Here is a 17469-nt window from a genome sequence, read left to right as displayed (position 1 = left end):
AAAAATGGGGCAAACAGAAACTAGAGAATAAGAGGGTAGAATGAAATTCAAGCATATTATTAACCCACAATTAATTAAAAGGACTAACATCTCCAATTAAGACATAGATTGTCAAACTAGATTTGAAAACTAAAATCTGTTTAGAACAATAAATCTGAAAAGTATAACCTGTTCACAAAAGACATTAGTAATATCTAGGGATAGGAGGAGTGAATGTAAAAGAATGAAAAAACACATACCAGGCAAATAAACCCAAAAAAGGAAGTGAGAGGAGCTGTATTACTTTCAGGCAAAATTGACTTAATGGCAAAAGGTATCATTAGAGATAAGGAAGTTTGACTCAGGTGAGGTGTGTCATTTTCTGGTTACAGGGAAGTAAAGCCTTGATGTATGTAAACCTAATCTGTATTTCTTTTTTTTTTCCTTTTTTTTTTTGTCTTTTTTTACTAGCCGGTAACGGGATCGCAACCCTCGGTGTCGCGCCCGTACCGGGGACCGGCAACGGGATCGCAACCCTCTGTGTTGCGCCCGCACCGCGCTCAACCAGTGAGCGGGAACCGGTCTCCACATGGGATCCGAACCCTCTGCAGGAGCGCCGCCGCGCTTCCAAGCGGCGCAGTCTCCAGTGCGCCACCGGGCCGGCCCCATGTATTTCTTATCCTGAGATTTAATTTCTTCATAGTCCTAGCCCTCAGAAATTAACTTCTGGTATAGTGCATAGCACACAAGTCAAGATGATACCAAATACAATCTATTGCTATAAACCAGTAAGTATAGATATATAAGATAGTAGTAGATAGGAAAAGATTAAATACCTTATTTCTTGAAACCTGAAAAGGTATCTCTGGTCTTTTCAGCCACATACACTATTACAAAGAGTCAAAGCCTGCACAACTGAAGAGGATCAGGAGAAGCTGATGCACATTACAAGTCTGCATTCACTGAATGCCTTCTTGCTGCCAATTAAAACCGTAGGTGTGCAGGTGAGTTGTGTGAATTCATTGACTTGTCTGTGACATAACTTTCTGCAGTTTGCTCTTGTCACTGATATTGAAGTAGGAATTACTTACGAAAATGAAATATGAAAGTACTTATATACACCAAGTTTAGAAAAGTAAAAAGGCAATATTTTATAAGAATGTGTATGGAGTGAATGAGATTATATGAGGGAAAAATAGGATTGAAAGATAATATGAATCTTTCCATGAACTTTTTGAAGTCCCCTTGTAGGAATGAAATATTCAGGCTGAGATTTTGTAGTTTGGGAATATCTGTCAACTCTAACCAAAAGTAAAAATTAAAAGTTATAGGATTGGCTTGCTTGCTTTTGCCTTAAGGGGCAGGTACCATTTATCCTTCTAGGTTTGAAATATACTGTGGCTCTAGAAGTCTTAACTGCAAGAAGACCCTCAGATGAATATATTACGCTATTGAGGTCATTTTCTCAACTTGTGTATTCCCTAGACCAGTGTTCTCTCTCAACATGTCACCTCTCTTCCTTGGCTGTGATGATGAACAACTAATGTCTTTTGTATTTTTTATTCTGCCTTTCTAGTTGTAAAAGCATGTGAGAATAATATAGTTCTTACTTTAAAATGCTATTTATAAATGATTACATTTAAGTTCTTTATTTATATGACTCTAAACTGACCTTTTAGGGAAAAAAAGCTAGGGAGGGTAGGGAAAAAGGTTTCTTTTCTGTTATTTAGAGTTTTAGTGGTTAAATGAAGACTGGAAAATTCACACTGTTATTAACTCAAAATAGTACGAGTGCCAGTTATTGGGTTAATGTAGTTATAATGTCCTCATAGTAGAATTATTTGTGGAAAGAAATTAACTATACTGTTTTAGAGATTATTCATCTAAAACTTAATAAGCATATTCTTTTTCCTAAATATGTGAATCAATCAGTTTAAATTTCTCCTTGCTCTGAATTCATATAGTTCTGTCTGTAAACAAGATAACAATTCATTGTCACTTTTAAGTTAAACTAAAATATTTTAGTTCATGGAAGTGATAGAGCCAGTTATTTTGGTTACAGAACTCTTGCTCTATATTCTCCCCCCTCCCCCTTTTAAAAGCTGAGTTGTAAGCTGCTTATATTGTTTTTAAAGCACTATTGAAATAACCCTTCTTGGAACTGTAGAAACAATTTTCTTTCTTTCAGTGGTTTATGGGTTATCTCATTTATCATTCATTTTGAGATTTGCTGTGATATTTACAGGCAGATATTACCCTACTGTCTAAAAATAGAAGTGTAGATAGGTTATTTAATTCTTTAAAAATGTTCCCTGTCCTGAGTAAATCTATTATAGAAAACTCCCACCTCTGTATGCTAACTCCTGCTAGACAGTGAGTGAGTTGAAATAGTTCCCAATGTCCTTTTCGGGGAAGTGTTGTAGGTAATGGTGTTATAGATAGATGCTTGAGATAATATAATTTGTTGGAGAAAACTCCCACCTCTGTATGCTAACTCCTGCTAGACAGTGAGTGAGTTGAAATAGTTCCCCACTCTCCTTTTCGGGGAAGTGTTGTAGGTAATGGTGTTATAGATAGATGCTTGAGATAATATAATTTGTTGAATGAGTGATTTCTTTTCTGAAAATGAAACTTTTTCAGGCTCTACTATTTTCACCAAAATAAGTTTCTTTTGTTGTTAAATACCTAAATTTACTTTAGTCTCTTAGGTCTTTGCAAACCCAGATAAAAATTGTAATTCATGGTTAATACAGCAGTGAGGTTTATTTGCTAAATACCAAAGTAAACCATACCTGTAAAAAATCAAAATACATTAAAAATATTCACCTTATTTCTACTCTCCAGTTGTTTTGTATGTGTCCTTCCAGAAATATTTATTTTAAACTTACTTAAAAATGTTAAAAGATTATAGATACACGTTGTTAACTTTTTTCTTTTAGATGGACATAATGTACTTTTGATCTTTCAATGTCTTTACAAGTAGATTATTCTTCTTAGCTGCTGCCTCATATTCCATGTATACCATAATTTATTTAAAGGTTCTTCTATCAGTGGGCTTTTAAACTGTTTCCAGTTTTTCATTATTATACGCATTTCAGCAGTTACTCATGTATTTCTGTAGGTTCATTTCCTAAATTAAAGAGCATGTATCGAAACTATCAAATTAGCATTCAAATACTTTAAGTTCTCATATTCTCAGTATCTGACATTCTGGGTATTAGATAGTTATCTAATGAATCTGTTACCTTTTTAAATGGCTTTTTTAATTTGATTTTTTTAAAAAAGCAAATTACTTGAATTAAACAGGCCAAAGAAAAAGGGAATCAATTATTACCAGTTTTATTCACCTATTTTTAAATTAACTTTTTTAGCTCATGTTTAAACAAATTAATAAGTAAATCTTTATGAATTGTTTTTGTCTCCCAACTAAGAATCCCTTATCTACCCAATAAACATGGGCAGAACCTGTCTGCCAAATTAAGTATGAGGGCTACCCGCAGTTGGGCACACATTCAGAATGAAATCTCAGTGGCCCTCAGGTATAAGTTGAATAAATTTTTGAAATTACCATGATGCTTTCATTATGTCTGAACCAATTCAGATATGGGATTTTAATTAGGGTTTATTTATATCATTAGAGAAATGTCTAGTATATGCTTTTATTCAAACAATGTTGTTGTTAAAAAAAATTACTATTAATAGTGTTACCATGCATAAGCTATTTTCCAACCCATCTTTTGACTGCTGTAAAGCTATTAAAAATTATTGATCGTATTTCTGTTTTTAGGGTGACTGTCGTTCCTACAGTTATGTTTGTGGAATCTCCAGTAAAGATGAGCCTGACTGGGAATCTCTTATTTTCCTGGCTAGGCTTATACCTCGTATGTGTCACAACATTAACAGGTGTGTTCTGCAGGAGGTGGGGTTGGGTGGGGGTGTGTGTGTGTGAGAGGTGTGATGGAAAAAGGATGTGTTTTTTAAGGTATTCCCATTAATGAAAGACCCAAAGGCTCAAGTCTAGGTATAGGTAGGTGATAGCAGATAAGAGTGAATGGCTCGGTTTAGAGTTCAGATATGCATGTAGATTGTAGTTAAGCAGATATTTAATATTATCTTATGTTTTGGTCCTTCATTACAATGTAATTATAAAAGTTGTTTAAAGGAGAAGTAGAGATTTTTATTTTAGTACAAAATATTAAAGACAGCTCTAAAACATATCTTCTAAATTAGCTGCCTGTGCTAGCTGTTGGTTTTATGGCAGCATGTTTTATTCCAGAAGAATAGAAAAAATATATATACAGGTTATAGAATTACAAATAGGGGTTGGTTAATTTAATAGTAATCCCAAGGAAAATTAAAGAAAAGAAATAGTCACATGTCAGATATCGTTAAAATAGCTGCATTTAAATGTACTATTTATATCTTTCAGCTCTGGTTTCTTTAATTTGCACATTAATCTTTTTGGATATATCAACAGCCGATTTATGATTTATTCCTAATACTTGGTTGCATTGTTTCATATATATATATATATATATACACACAGTTCAAAAATCCCACTTAATTAGTACCAGATTGCTAATTAAATGTTCTTATTTCACTCCCTTTAATTTTCTTCCTGTATGTTAACTGGTTAACAACCAAAAAGAATTACTTGAGGTTTCATTTTACTCAAATTTGCTGCAGAAATTAGAAACCTACCTGTTAGTGTTAACTTAGCAGAGTGTGTATAATTAAGAGTTAAGGAGTCACAGAGAAGCCACATTTTTCTGATGGGAACATGTCCATTAAAAGGCTTACCAGATGAACCAAAGGTCAGTAAATACAGAATCACCTTTCATATAGTGGAAAAAAAAGAATTATTAATAGCTTAAATAATGGTAAATTTGTAATTGCCTGTTTTGAATGGAGATAATTGTTTTCATTAAAGCAGTGTTTCATAATTCATCTTCTGAAGAATGCTAACATCTATATAAAATTTATATATCATACATAAAATTTCCTTTCCCTAAGTTTAACTCCACTGCTTTTACTATATAATTAGTATGTTTTTCATTTCACAGCATTCTTATAATTCTCTCTCTCTGTCTTTTTTGCCAAAGGGCACTTACTCAATGTTTAAACATTATATCCATCCTTTTAAATGCTGTCCTCTCCCCCTGACCCCCACCTTGTCTCTTCTTTTTCACTCAACCCTTTCTCCCTCCTCAAAAAAGAAAAAAAAAAAAGCCTAACAACAAGCAAACAAAAAACCTAGATTTTAGAATATGAACCTAAATATGAGCCTTTAAAAGACCCTTGGCAGATTTTAGATTTCTTTGCCATGGTCCTTTTTGAGAATTAAAATAAAAAAATTAAAAAAAATTTTTTTTTGCCAGTTTTCCTAATTTGGATGAGGGAATCTTTGTACAGTGCAGGACTGTTACAGTTTTATTGTTCTGTACACAATGTGGATGATTACCTGTCCTTGTACACTGTGATCACTCTCGTTTGTAAGAAATAAGAAGGCAAAAAGAGCAGGTTTGTGGCATCGCTTTCTTCTTTATTATTTATGAGCTCTAGGAGCTGTATTGTTTAGAAGTGTGATTTACTTTCTTTGCATGAGACAAAAACCTGCTAAAGTATACTTAGAGAAGGAGACAGTGAAGTAGTTTGTGATGGTGATTTTGATCTCAGGACTATTTTCTTTTGTGTATTTTACTCCAAGTATGTATTAAGAAAAAAAAAGTTATAAAAACTTTACCATGGTAGTCGCCATGGGGAGATTTTTTTTCTTTGCTAAAGACAGATAGGGCTAAGGAAAAGGGACAGTTGTCTATTGGCTGGCGTTGAAGTCTGTCTACCCTGACTGCCTCTTGTTTTCTGGGTGAAGATTGTGAAATAAATCCCTCCGAATTAGTGGCAAGGTAGACCTTGAGTTGTTATAATTGTCTGATCCTAATTTCCTCAAGTTATGTTCCAAACCCCACTTTTATTAACACTTGCAGTGTATCTTCTTGTCTTTCAAAAAGACATTTACTTAAAGCAGTAGTGAGTTATTCCTTTTGGAAGCAAGTAGTAAGTAATACTAAGTCCTGTTTCAGTGGCATTTTTAATACAGTGGAAATGAGAATCTCTCTTTAGGATCACTGTTTCTCAAAGTGGAAAAGAAAAAAAGATTGAGTGGTCAACTAAGTTTGGGAAGTTCATTGTAGCAGTGCATGTTAGATTTGCAGTGCATGTTAGTGTCTCAAAGTGGAAAAGAAAAAAAGATTGAGTGGTCAACTAAGTTTGGGAAGTTCATTGTAGCCTCATCTTGGAGATTTGCAGTGCATGTTAGTATACTACAGTTTCTGAAGTCTTGTCATAAACCTGTTTAAACTATGTGTACTAGTTTCCTGGAGCTACTCATAACAAATCACCATAATCTGGGAGGCTTAAAACAACAGGAATTTATTGTCTCACAGTCGTAGAGGCCAGAAGTCTGAAATCAAGGTGTTGGCAGGGCCATGCTCTCTCTTAAGCTTTGGGGAGGGTCCTTCCTTGCCTCATATTAGTATCTAGTCTTTGCTAGCAATCCTTGGTTTGTGGCAGCTTAATTTCAGTCTCTGCCTCTGTCTTCACATGGCTCTCTTCTGTGTTTATCTGTGCTTCCAGATTTCTCTCTCCTTGGAAGGACACCAGTCATTGAATTAGGCTCCACCCTAATCCAGCATAACTTCATCTTAACTTGATTACATTTGCAAAGACCCTATTTCTACCCGCAGATTCTGGGTGGACATGAATTTTGGGGGACATTCTTCAAACCAGTACATTACTTGAAAAGAGTGTTGTGTTAATCATATATCTTTAAACATTCTGAGATGATATTCCAGAGAACCCACCTTGAGGAAAGTACATAGAACATAGATCCTCCTATAATTTTATATTCTGTCCTACGTATTTGGGAAGTTGAAGTGGGTAAGAGAGGATCCTAAAAATAAATGGAAAGAATGTTACCATTCTATTTGCATTACTTCTCATGCTAAAATGTAATTTCTCTTTTACCTTTTTCCTTCTAGAGTTGTCTATATATTTGGTCCACCAGTAAAAGAACCTCCTACAGATGTTACTCCCACTTTCCTGACAACAGGCGTGCTCAGTACTTTACGCCAAGCTGATTTTGAGGCCCATAACATTCTCAGGGAGTCTGGTAGGTTGCTCATTTTATCTATCATTGCATGCTGCAACTAGTTTTTGGAAGGTTAACATTATGATTTCTAGCAGGAGGTGTAGCTTTTGATATTTAGACGCTTTTATTTTTATTACTTAATTCTATGGATGATTCCGTGATGTTGCCTTCTAAATAAAATTTATTCACCTTTGTGACCATTGACAAACATGTGCAGAGCTGCAAGAAATTGGAGTTGTCCTACTGACATGTTTCTAGATGAGGTTGAACAAGTTTAGCACTCTGCCTTCTTGTTTCATCTCTCCTACTGTAAATAAATGTCCTTTTCAAGATCTACTTGGTGACATACTTTTTACATTTTCATGCTTTTTGTTGGTGATTTGGCTGTTTAAAATGGCCCTCAAGCGTAGTGCTGAAGTGTTGTTTGGGTTCCTAAGCACAAAAAGACTGTAGTGTATCTTATGGAAAAAACCTGTGTTAGATAAGCTTCCTTCTAGATAGGCATTGTTAATCGTGAGTTCATGTTAATGAATCTACAATAAATATTAAATAAGGGGTCTTTAAACAGAAACTCACATAAAACAAGGTTATATATTGATCAGTTGATGAAAATGTTGTGACCAAAGGCTTGCAGGAACGTAACCCTGTATTTCCCCTAGGAGAAATAGTTCAGTATTGCTAATTCAGCATTTGTGGTATAGAATAGAACTACTGCGAATAATAAGAATCAACTCTCCCTCTATATAGGTTAAGTATACTGTTTTCGAAATGCTTGGGACTGAAGTGTTTTGGATTTTGAATTTTGTTGGTTATGGAATATTTGTAGTGTACATACTAGTGGAGCATCCCTAATCTGAAAATTCAAAATCCAAAATGCTCCAGTGAGTTTTTCCTTTGAGCATCATGTCGGCACTCAAAAAGTTTTGGATTTTGGGGCATTTTGGATTTTTGGATTAGGGATGCTCAAGCTGTATATATCACATCACTGTAACATCACTGCAATGCTCAATTTCTATTTGTTGTTGAATCCACTTACAATGCTGTGGGAATAGCTGAAATCAGTGCATGATGACAGTCTTAACTTTGTGTGTGTATGTGATTTTATATATTGTTTGGGAAGATTTAATTGAACTGGGTTAGAGTGCTCTTCCATGGTGTAGTGATTGGTTCTACATATTCCTTTCTCTAGGATATGCTGGCAAAATCAGCCAGATGCCAGTGATTTTGACACCATTACATTTTGATCGGGACCCACTTCAGAAGCAGCCTTCATGCCAGAGATCTGTGGTTATTCGAACCTTTATTACTAGTGATTTCATGACGGGTATACCTGCAACACCTGGCAATGAGGTCCCTGTAGAGGTAATTTATTTATTTTTTACTAATGTACATTTTCAGTACCTCACACATTTTATAGTATGTTGGAGTAGGCTGTGACATTGTTGATCTTTCTGGGGTTTGTTTTCTGTTCATAAGATGTGCTCTTATTTATTTTCTTTTACTTCCACATATTTGACATTTTATACACTGTAGCAGAAAAAGGCCTTAAATTGAATAAACCTTCCAGGTGTTTGTTTACTATAGAAAGTTACCAGCTGTAATCTTTAATTATATCTAATCCTCCCAACCTCAATTTTATAAATAGTATTACCCAAATAAAGAAGAAAACCCTAGGAGTAAAGAGTTTGTTAGAAATAAAGGTGAAATTTGATGGCATTATGACCAGCCACTGTGGATTGCCTAATGTTCTGCTACTACCAGTCCCATTTCCATTTTTGATCACCTTTTCCCCATCCTTCTATCCCTCCAAAGTGTTACAGAGGACTTGTTTACATAATAGCAAGTGAAAGTCAGAGTGAGACTTTATTAGTTGGGCCACTGCTCCAGTACACTAATGTGAGGCTCTGGTTATAGCTAGATAGCTAGAAAATGTGGCTTAGAGTCTGTTTTCCCTTATGCTCAAATTTGCCAAATGTCTGGCTAGTTAAGTGGCCAAGCCATTCTCTTCTCCTATATACTTGACAGTGATTATTATTATAGTGTACTATGTGCTTCCTTGTTGCCCTCAGAGTTGTATGTTTAAGCCACAGATAATTTGCAAAGCATGGGCTTAAACACATAAAATCATATGCTTGCATGCCACAGCAATGTCAAATTGCTGTAAGTGTTTTTAAGTACTTGTTGTGGACCAGTAACAAATAAAACTTGCAGACTAGCACCTGTTTGTGGCCCACACTTTGAGTAGTGCTGAGTTTAAGTTACTAATATCTGTTTTAGAAGGAAAGAGTTTCACTGTATATGATTAATCAGAGACCATCCAATGTACATGGAGGACAACGGTGAAAGTAGGTCACTTTTTAATTTTAAATTGCAAAATGTAAGCTGTCTAAGACTGTTGGACATGCAGTGGATTCTGGCTCTTCTGTTTATATTCTTTGTTTTTATAACAGGTGGTGTTAAAGATGGTCACTGAGATTAAGAAGATTCCTGGCATTTCTCGAATTATGTATGACTTAACATCAAAGCCCCCAGGAACTACTGAGTGGGAGTAATAAACTTCTTATTCTGTTAAAGTACTGTGTGCAGTTTAAATTGATTAGAAATCATTCCCAATATTGACATGCAGTACTGTGAAGAGTTACTGAAGCAGCTACATCACACCTGAGTTCTCCACAACAAAAATCTATAGCTTTAAGAGCTGAACTGGGATAACTAAAAGGCACTGCAGAGTTGTACGGGTCAATAATCAAAGCACCATTGTCTACACTTAGATTGATACTGCTTTGGCCTTTGCCTCACTTGTTCTTTATGTATAAACTCACTATTGCTATCAATGTCTCTGTCTATGAAGGTGTATGAAGGTTGGTGAATTTGGGGGTAGTAAATGGGCTTCTATCTCCTTTCTAAGAGCTGTTAGAAATGCTCATTATTTACCAGTGTGACTTACTATGTATACCTTTTGGAGATTCTGAGTTTTCTTATAAGTAACCTTATTTCTGCAAAGGGTGAGGGAGAAAATATAGCTGGGCTATTCTGGCCACTTTTGCAGGACACTGGGGCTATAAAGGTAAGATACCTTAAGATGGAAAAGCACTTAGAATTTGTATTTTTAGAATTTTATGATATCGCAGCCATGGGAAGAAGAAACTATGATTGATCTCAAATGTCTATGAATGTTCTTAAAATGTTTTCAGACCAGGTTCCACATAGGTACCATGTCACTCACTGTCAGCTTGTTCATTAGTAAGGAGCTTTGTCCTCCCAGCCTTATATTACCAGCTCCCACAGCCTTCCATAGAGAGTTGCTGTTCTCTTCCCAGAAGAGGCTGTCTCAGTGATGTATGTGGTGTAGTGCAGATAGAGTTCAAGAGGAGACTTTTAATCTCGTGTGGCTGTCAGAGGAGCAGCTCTGAGATCACAAAGCTATGATGCATGCCCACAACTTATAAAAGGGAGAGGAAAAGTGCTTCTGTCGTTTAGTAAAGAGTTGTAAAATGAACTCTTAGATTTAATCTATAGACAGATTTAGTACTCACTGCTCAGAAGTCTGTGACCAGTCTTGATCCATGCAAGGTATTTGCCAAACTTTTTAATGCTTTCTAACAGTTATGAGAGAGGATCTAAGAATTAGTGCAGGACTTTTTGCTAATGCCACCAGTTTCTAACAAATCCTTTATAACATTCGTATAAGCACTATAAAAATAGACAGTAGTAGACCAGTTCTGCAGCCAATTTATTATTTCTCTCAGTATTTTAGCTAAGAATATTACTGTGTGTTTCTCTTACCAATTCCATCTCAGGTTGCTGCCTCTTACCTAGTATAAAAAGTCTTTTAATCAGGTACAAAATTTTATTTGGGATTCAGTGTTAGATAAACAACAAAATGATGCATGTCAGAAGTCATCTTTTCATTCTGGCTGGTCCAGAGAACAAGAAAATTGCTGCTGGACCGGCAAAGGAAGAGCTTCTGTCTATTGTTAACAGACATCTGTACCCGAGACAAAGGAGTACTTGACTTCAGTAAAACTTGAAGGGTTTATTCTCTACCCTGATGAGAAGGTACTCATAGTGACCTTCAGTAAAAGAGGATATGTTAGTGATTTGGTCTTAGCAGATTTAGGGTCATGTTATTTTAGAGCTAGAATAGCCTATAAGATGCTTACTAACATGTGTCAATACATAATTACGTGATGTGAAAAAATTCCTTTTCTAACAAAAGTGTTTTATGATTTTGTATTCAAGCAGATAGTATGAATATAGGAGAAACATAGCGAGAATCTTTTTCCCTTAAGTATGTCCTATGGAACATCATTTCTCTGAGATATAGTCCATGTTAAAAAAAAGGTTAGGTGGTCATATAAGTTTGGGAAGTACTGCTCACTTGTCCTCCTGCCTTGGAGATTCATGGCACACATTATATTTAAAGCTCTGAGAAATTTTAAAGTTAAAAGCAATTGTTGAATTTTGCTTAACCTAGTGTTTTCTTGATATTTGTCCATTAAACACCTTTTTATGTCATCCTTCTTAATACTGGAAAAATGATTTCTCCAGAACACACCTTGACATGATATAGTTTTTTTTTAAAAAAACTAAATTTTCTGGAATTCAGCAATTTCCCAATATCTAGTCCCCTGTTGTTTTTGCACAGCAGTTTTTGCTTCGTGACTCTATACTTTGACAGTATTTGACGTGAGCCACAGAGAAAAGTTATTAAGGTTGTAGTTCCGTTTCATAGTTAAGGAAACAAGCTTAGCTTAGGATGGTTGCCTAATGAGTTTCAGAATTAAATGTCAAGTTTTATTAGTCTGAATTGTCCTTTCATTAAACGTATTCTGGCATTTAAAATTACATAAATTTATGGGATGGTCATTTCTGACCAAGACTAGAATGGTGGCTACCTGGCTAATATTTATCATTGGTTATCCTGGGCAGAGTATGACTTCATTCCCATTGCTTATCACCTACCTGGGCCACCTCTCTATTTAATTAAGTATATTTTGTTTCTTTATAGTTATTGGATAGGAGGAAGGCAGATCAGTGAAAGCATCATTTATTCCCAGGTTTAGGAGGCACAAAGGAATTTTCAAGAACCAAATGTCTAGTTCTGCCGTAATGGCCCCATCTGTATGATCATCAGTGCTGTTAGAAATAATATAGCCTGGCACAATTTCTGAGTACAGGTCTTTAAAGATGTATCCAGGAGATAAGGTTACACTATTTTCTGATCTTTTTTTGCCTCTTAATCTTGAGATAGCCACATGTGTGTAGCCGAACAAGCATAAAAGTTTGTTACCTTGCTCTGTTTGGGCTTGCCTCTTGACAGCCTGTTTTACTGAATAACTTGACTGTAACTTCTAGAGAATGAGGGCATTCCAATTAGATAAACAGGACTGTCCATCTTTAGTGCTTTGCAATGCCATTAAACAGCTGTATGAACTTGGTGAAGTCATTTCTGTTTATCTGTAAGATGAGGCAACTGGATTAAATTTTCAACAAATTCAGCCTTAAGTTCTTTCATGAATAATAAGGAAAAGCGTAGCAGGAGACAGAATGGAGAAACTGAGTAGTTTTTTTAAAAGTTCCTTTAACATCAGATATGACCCAGTCAAAGGTAAACATCAAAATGCATTTAAAGTTAAATATTACTTTTTTTGAAGCTTTGATATAGATCAGTGAGGTTTGACCACTTGAGAATCTTCTGCTATGAGATGACACTTGAAAAATACCCATCAAAGTGTTACTGGTGGCATTCTCTTTACTGTGTGTTTTTGGAAAAACTGACAGAGTATGCTCGGCTCTGAGACTGAGGAAAAGTATTTCATCATCAGTTATATATAGCTAATTGCTGGCAGAGCTGGAGCTAGAATCCAGGCTTTCTGATTCTCTGCATTGAAGAGTTAATGCTCTAAGGTCCTTCAAGGCAAGATTTAAAAGGAAGTTCCTCATGTGTAATCGGCCATCAGAACTAAATGTAATTCCAAAGTGTTAATCATCTCCTGAGTTACAGTAAGTGATTTCTGGAGATAGCACTATCTTTCAGAAATTCTGACATCTCATGCACAGTGTTATAACCCTGCTTCTTTTTACCTTTCTGTGTAACTCCTTTCCACTACTCCCCATACTCCTCCTCTCCCCAGAATTTTCATTGGAATGTGACAAAGACACAACTTAGCTGTTACCTCAGTGATTGGTCCTTTCATTGGCCCAAATCCAGAATGTAATGGGAAACAATACGGGTTGGATGTCTCCTTGGAAAGCACCCCTTTTGTCCTTATGGAGGTAGTTTTTAACTACACCAGGTGATAGAGGGAACCAGGTACCTTTTTCATTACTGTAGGGCTTTCATGGCTCTTATATTTCTGAACATTTCATGTAATGACAAGTGAGATTTGGAATCTCTCAAGTGTCAGGATGCCAACTCCCAACCATAGTCTTATATACTGAAGATGCCCACGTATTCCACTGTTAGCCTTTTTGTCAGTGGATCTAAACCCTGGATGTTTGTTAGTACCTGAGAAGTTTAAGACACATGCACACACACACAATGCTCAGACCTCCAACTAATAAAGTTAGAATCTGGGTGTGTAACACAAGAATTTTAAATCTACCAGCCAGAATAAATTGTTATTGAGGGACAGACCTGATCTATCTAGTTACAGTTTAAAATCTTAGTCACACCTATAGGTGAGGAATGTGGGCCACAGAAACTGTCTTGCTAAAGGTTTCATAGCCAGATTAGGTCAGATCTGGGGATCAAATTCTGGAACTGATTTTACCTATACTTTGTTGTAGGTTGGATGCTCCAAGGGCCTGTTTGGTAATATTTAGGACAGCTGTTGTAATCATTGCAGGTGTTGACGTCTATGCAACAACTGCGCTGGCCTTTTCTCTCTTCCAACCTCTTCCTATTCCTTTTGCTCTTTCTTTAAAGAGGATAAATCTGCTCCTGTGCTGCAGCCACCTTTACAATTCTGACTATAGCTAGATCAGTAAGACTGAGCTGTTACTGCACCAACTCAGAAATCCTTCTGGGGGCTGTGTCATTTGAATATCATTCTTTAAAGAACTAGAGATTATCTACCTGCAACCTGAATTTCCTGAATTAGAGTCATTTGAGCAGCACCTCTTAATTTACCCATCAGAGTCTTTGTTCACTGGTGACCCTGTGGTATCTTTCGACTTAAGTTCCCTTGCTTAGCAAAATCATGAGACCTTAGGGAGTGAGTCCATTTCTCGGATATATTAAATGCAATAGCTCCCAAATCCTCGAGTGTTTAGGAAGCCTGAACCTTGAATAATCCAAGTAAGAGAATATACCTTTGGAGGATACAGATTTTTAAGCTAAGTAAGTTTCTGCCTTTGCATCTGCTGTGGTCATTGTTACAACCCTCGCATTAAATGAAGAAGTAAATGTAAACCTCCTTTTGAACATACTTTTTATAAAGAAATATTTTGTTTATTTGAGTAAGTAGTACAGTGTGAAGTCACTATGTAATTGTTCATGGTATACTGCAATGTCTATTTTATGTTGTGGTAACAATGTTGGCATAAAATAGCTTTGCTAAATTAACGCGAAATGACTTTAATCCCTTTTGTCTTCAGTATACTTCATAAAGGAGGAAACAGCTTTCATAATTTGTCATGAAGCTTCAGTGTTTATGAGAAGTCTGAGAAGCAGGAGCAAAGAGAACAGACATTATCATGATATGGAAAATGAGAAGTTGCATCAGGGGTTTCTGGGTAATAATCTGTTCCCCTTATGTATATATATAGGAGGATGTCAGCATTTTTCCCAGTGTTAACAGCGGACATAATGGACATAAACATTGGGTAGCTTTTTAGTTAAATGATCAGCTAAAGGTGTGTGCGTTCACGTGTGCTTCTAAAATTAAAGTCATATGTGTATGTACACACAAATTTGTGTGATTTCTTGCATATTCATTTGATCAAATCTTTTCTCAATTTCTCAAAACATAAATTACTTTTATTAATTTGATACATAACCTGAGTCCTTTTAGTTGTTTGGAACTATGTTCTCAGACTTGATCAAACCATCAAAGTGTTTGTATTAGTGAGTCACCAATATGAAGATAAGAGAAAATAGCTATGTTCAGAAACTGAATTCACTGGTTATTTCTAGCAGCCACATTGCTTGGGTTTGTTTCCTTTCAGATCAATAACCTGCTCTGGTGTTCTCCTATCTGAAAAGACTATTTGATTCAAGTATATTCTGAAAAGTTTTTACTGTTTTAATATAGCTTAAGACAAAAATATTACTGAGTTTATATCTTGAACTCCTGCAAATCAAACTGTCATTCTACCTTTAAAAAAAATACTTTTATCAAGAGCTGTTTAACACCACAGCTAAGTTTTGTTTGTTTGTAGATTATTATTGAGTTATTCTAATGAGTGTATATAGATTAGGTCCTAAGAAGCAGTTAAGAATCCCAATCTAACCTCACTGTGATCAATTAGTGTGTCAAATTCTAATTATTAAATGCTTTTTTTCTATTTCAGAGTGCTATTCCACATGCATATACTACCATTCTTTTAGACAATGTGTAACCTGCCAAAACATTTTTTTTTTTAAATTAACATGGTTAGAGAAAACTTTACTTCCCACTTAATGTGGCTACATAAAATGGTGGAAAACATGACAGCCGTTTGTCAAGATGCCTTTATCTGATTGCATTAGGATGACTGATACTTAAGAAAAGTTTCAATGGACTAAAAAAATATTTAGCAAAGTGCAAGAAAATTCATCCCTTTTTGCGGGGGAGGGGTGCGGAACGGGGAAGAAACTTTGATTGTGAGTGGTGAGGATGTAATGAATTGAACTATTTATAGTGCTTATTTTATTAGGAGGGATACCAAGAATTATGTATATCATGACTATTGTGTGTTCAACAATCTTCTTAAAAATTATTGTGAAAAATTACGCAAAAGTAGAATAGAGGAATTAGCAATCCATCATATTCCCGTTATTTAGCTTCAAGAATTAGAATAATACTTTTCTTTAATGACTGAGTGAACCATATAGCACGCAATTGAGATTTTCAAAAAGTTGGTAGTAAGTACCCAGACATTCTAAAGTAAATGAGATGGCTTGGAGTATTTTTTTCATATTAATTCAAAGGTTATTCTGATGTCCTTGCCTACTTTCTGTCAGTTTTTTGCTTAAAGAGGAACTGTTAATGATTCACCATTGAATAGGAAACATTTTGAATGATCTCTTTTACTTTTTTTCCTTTTCTGGTCAGCCTTGTAAAGTGCCTGATGTGAATTTAGTATGGAGGTTTCCAAACTTTTTTTCATGGTTTCCTTAGTATTTTTATAGTGCCCCTAAGCCAAAATATGTAATAGTACCATTTATTAAGTAACAGTTATGTTCAAATAACTTAAAAAAGTATTTATGTCCTAACAACATAGTATCTGTTTGAAAAAAGATTATTTATACATTGAGATTAAAGAAAAAGCATTCTTTTTGTTCTTAAGTAGAGTTAATTACTGATGTGCTATGTGTACCTGTTGGGTACTGTACAGCTCATCAAACCACTGCCATCATTTCTTATTCCCTGATGATTTTTGCATAGTCCTTTTTTTTTTTTTTTTTTTTTTTTTTTATCGCAGCAGCCCTTGAAAACTCAGCTTTATAAAGGAATGACCTTTTGAAAGGAATGTGGCATGATCCTGTGTTGAAACTGACCTACCACAAGCTAGTAGTTCACCTTGTGTCTGTGTGTTTATTACATTGGCTTGAAGTGCCTTGGCACGCAGTTTGAGAACTATAGTGTCTTTAGTATTGTGATTTTTTTTCCTTTTTTTCTTTCCTTAACTTTGAAGAATATAAAAATATACTTGTGTCCTTAATGTTGAAAGAGTTGTCTTTTCTGGTTTTGAATTTAAGAGTTGGAAGTTTTTTAAAATTTATTTTTTATTGGAACATAGTTGATTACACATATCTGTGTGGTAAGGAGTTGGAATATTTTGCAAAAATTATTAGATATTTAAGAATCTCATTGCATCTTCCCAGAAATGGAGAAACAGATATCCCATATATTTTATGAAGTATACATGTACAGAATGTGCCTAGATCCAAGTTTGATGCATACTTACATTCACTTTGGAGCTAACTTTGTAAGGTAAGTGCTGTTACTATGGAGATTTAAAACTGTTCCTTACTTTTTAGACCTATACTATAGAAGTAAATAATTTACTGGATTTAGAAAATACCAAATGTGGTATCTATAGATTTGTTACTACATTGATTGCTTTGTAAAACAAGGGGAACTAGTCACATTCCACACATTAAAAAAAAAATTTTTTTTCTGGTTAATTGA

The 17469-nt window shown here is 35.2% G+C and overlaps 1 protein-coding gene across 3 annotated transcripts in view; it reads left to right on the top strand.

The window, feature by feature from the left end:
* Window positions 1-15046, top strand: part of GMPS (guanine monphosphate synthase) — a 65748-nt gene extending 50702 nt beyond the window's left edge. For 2 of the 3 annotated variants that reach the window (XM_008589784.1, XM_008589785.1), the window contains exons 12-16: window positions 858-983; window positions 3767-3882; window positions 7020-7150; window positions 8319-8491; window positions 9580-15046. In XM_008589784.1, the coding sequence (XP_008588006.1) occupies window positions 858-983; window positions 3767-3882; window positions 7020-7150; window positions 8319-8491; window positions 9580-9681 (648 nt within the window). In that variant the 3' untranslated portion in view covers window positions 9682-15046. The remainder of the gene's footprint in view (window positions 1-857; window positions 984-3766; window positions 3883-7019; window positions 7151-8318; window positions 8492-9579) is intronic. The other variant, XR_551775.1, reaches the window with a different exon arrangement.
* Window positions 15047-17469: the final 2423 nt, after the last annotated feature.

The sequence above is a fragment of the Galeopterus variegatus genome, unplaced genomic scaffold (assembly GCF_000696425.1).
Source record: "Galeopterus variegatus unplaced genomic scaffold, G_variegatus-3.0.2 Scaffold5655, whole genome shotgun sequence".
NCBI lineage: Eukaryota > Metazoa > Chordata > Mammalia > Dermoptera > Cynocephalidae > Galeopterus > Galeopterus variegatus.
This window is presented reverse-complemented; position numbering and strand designations above follow the sequence as displayed.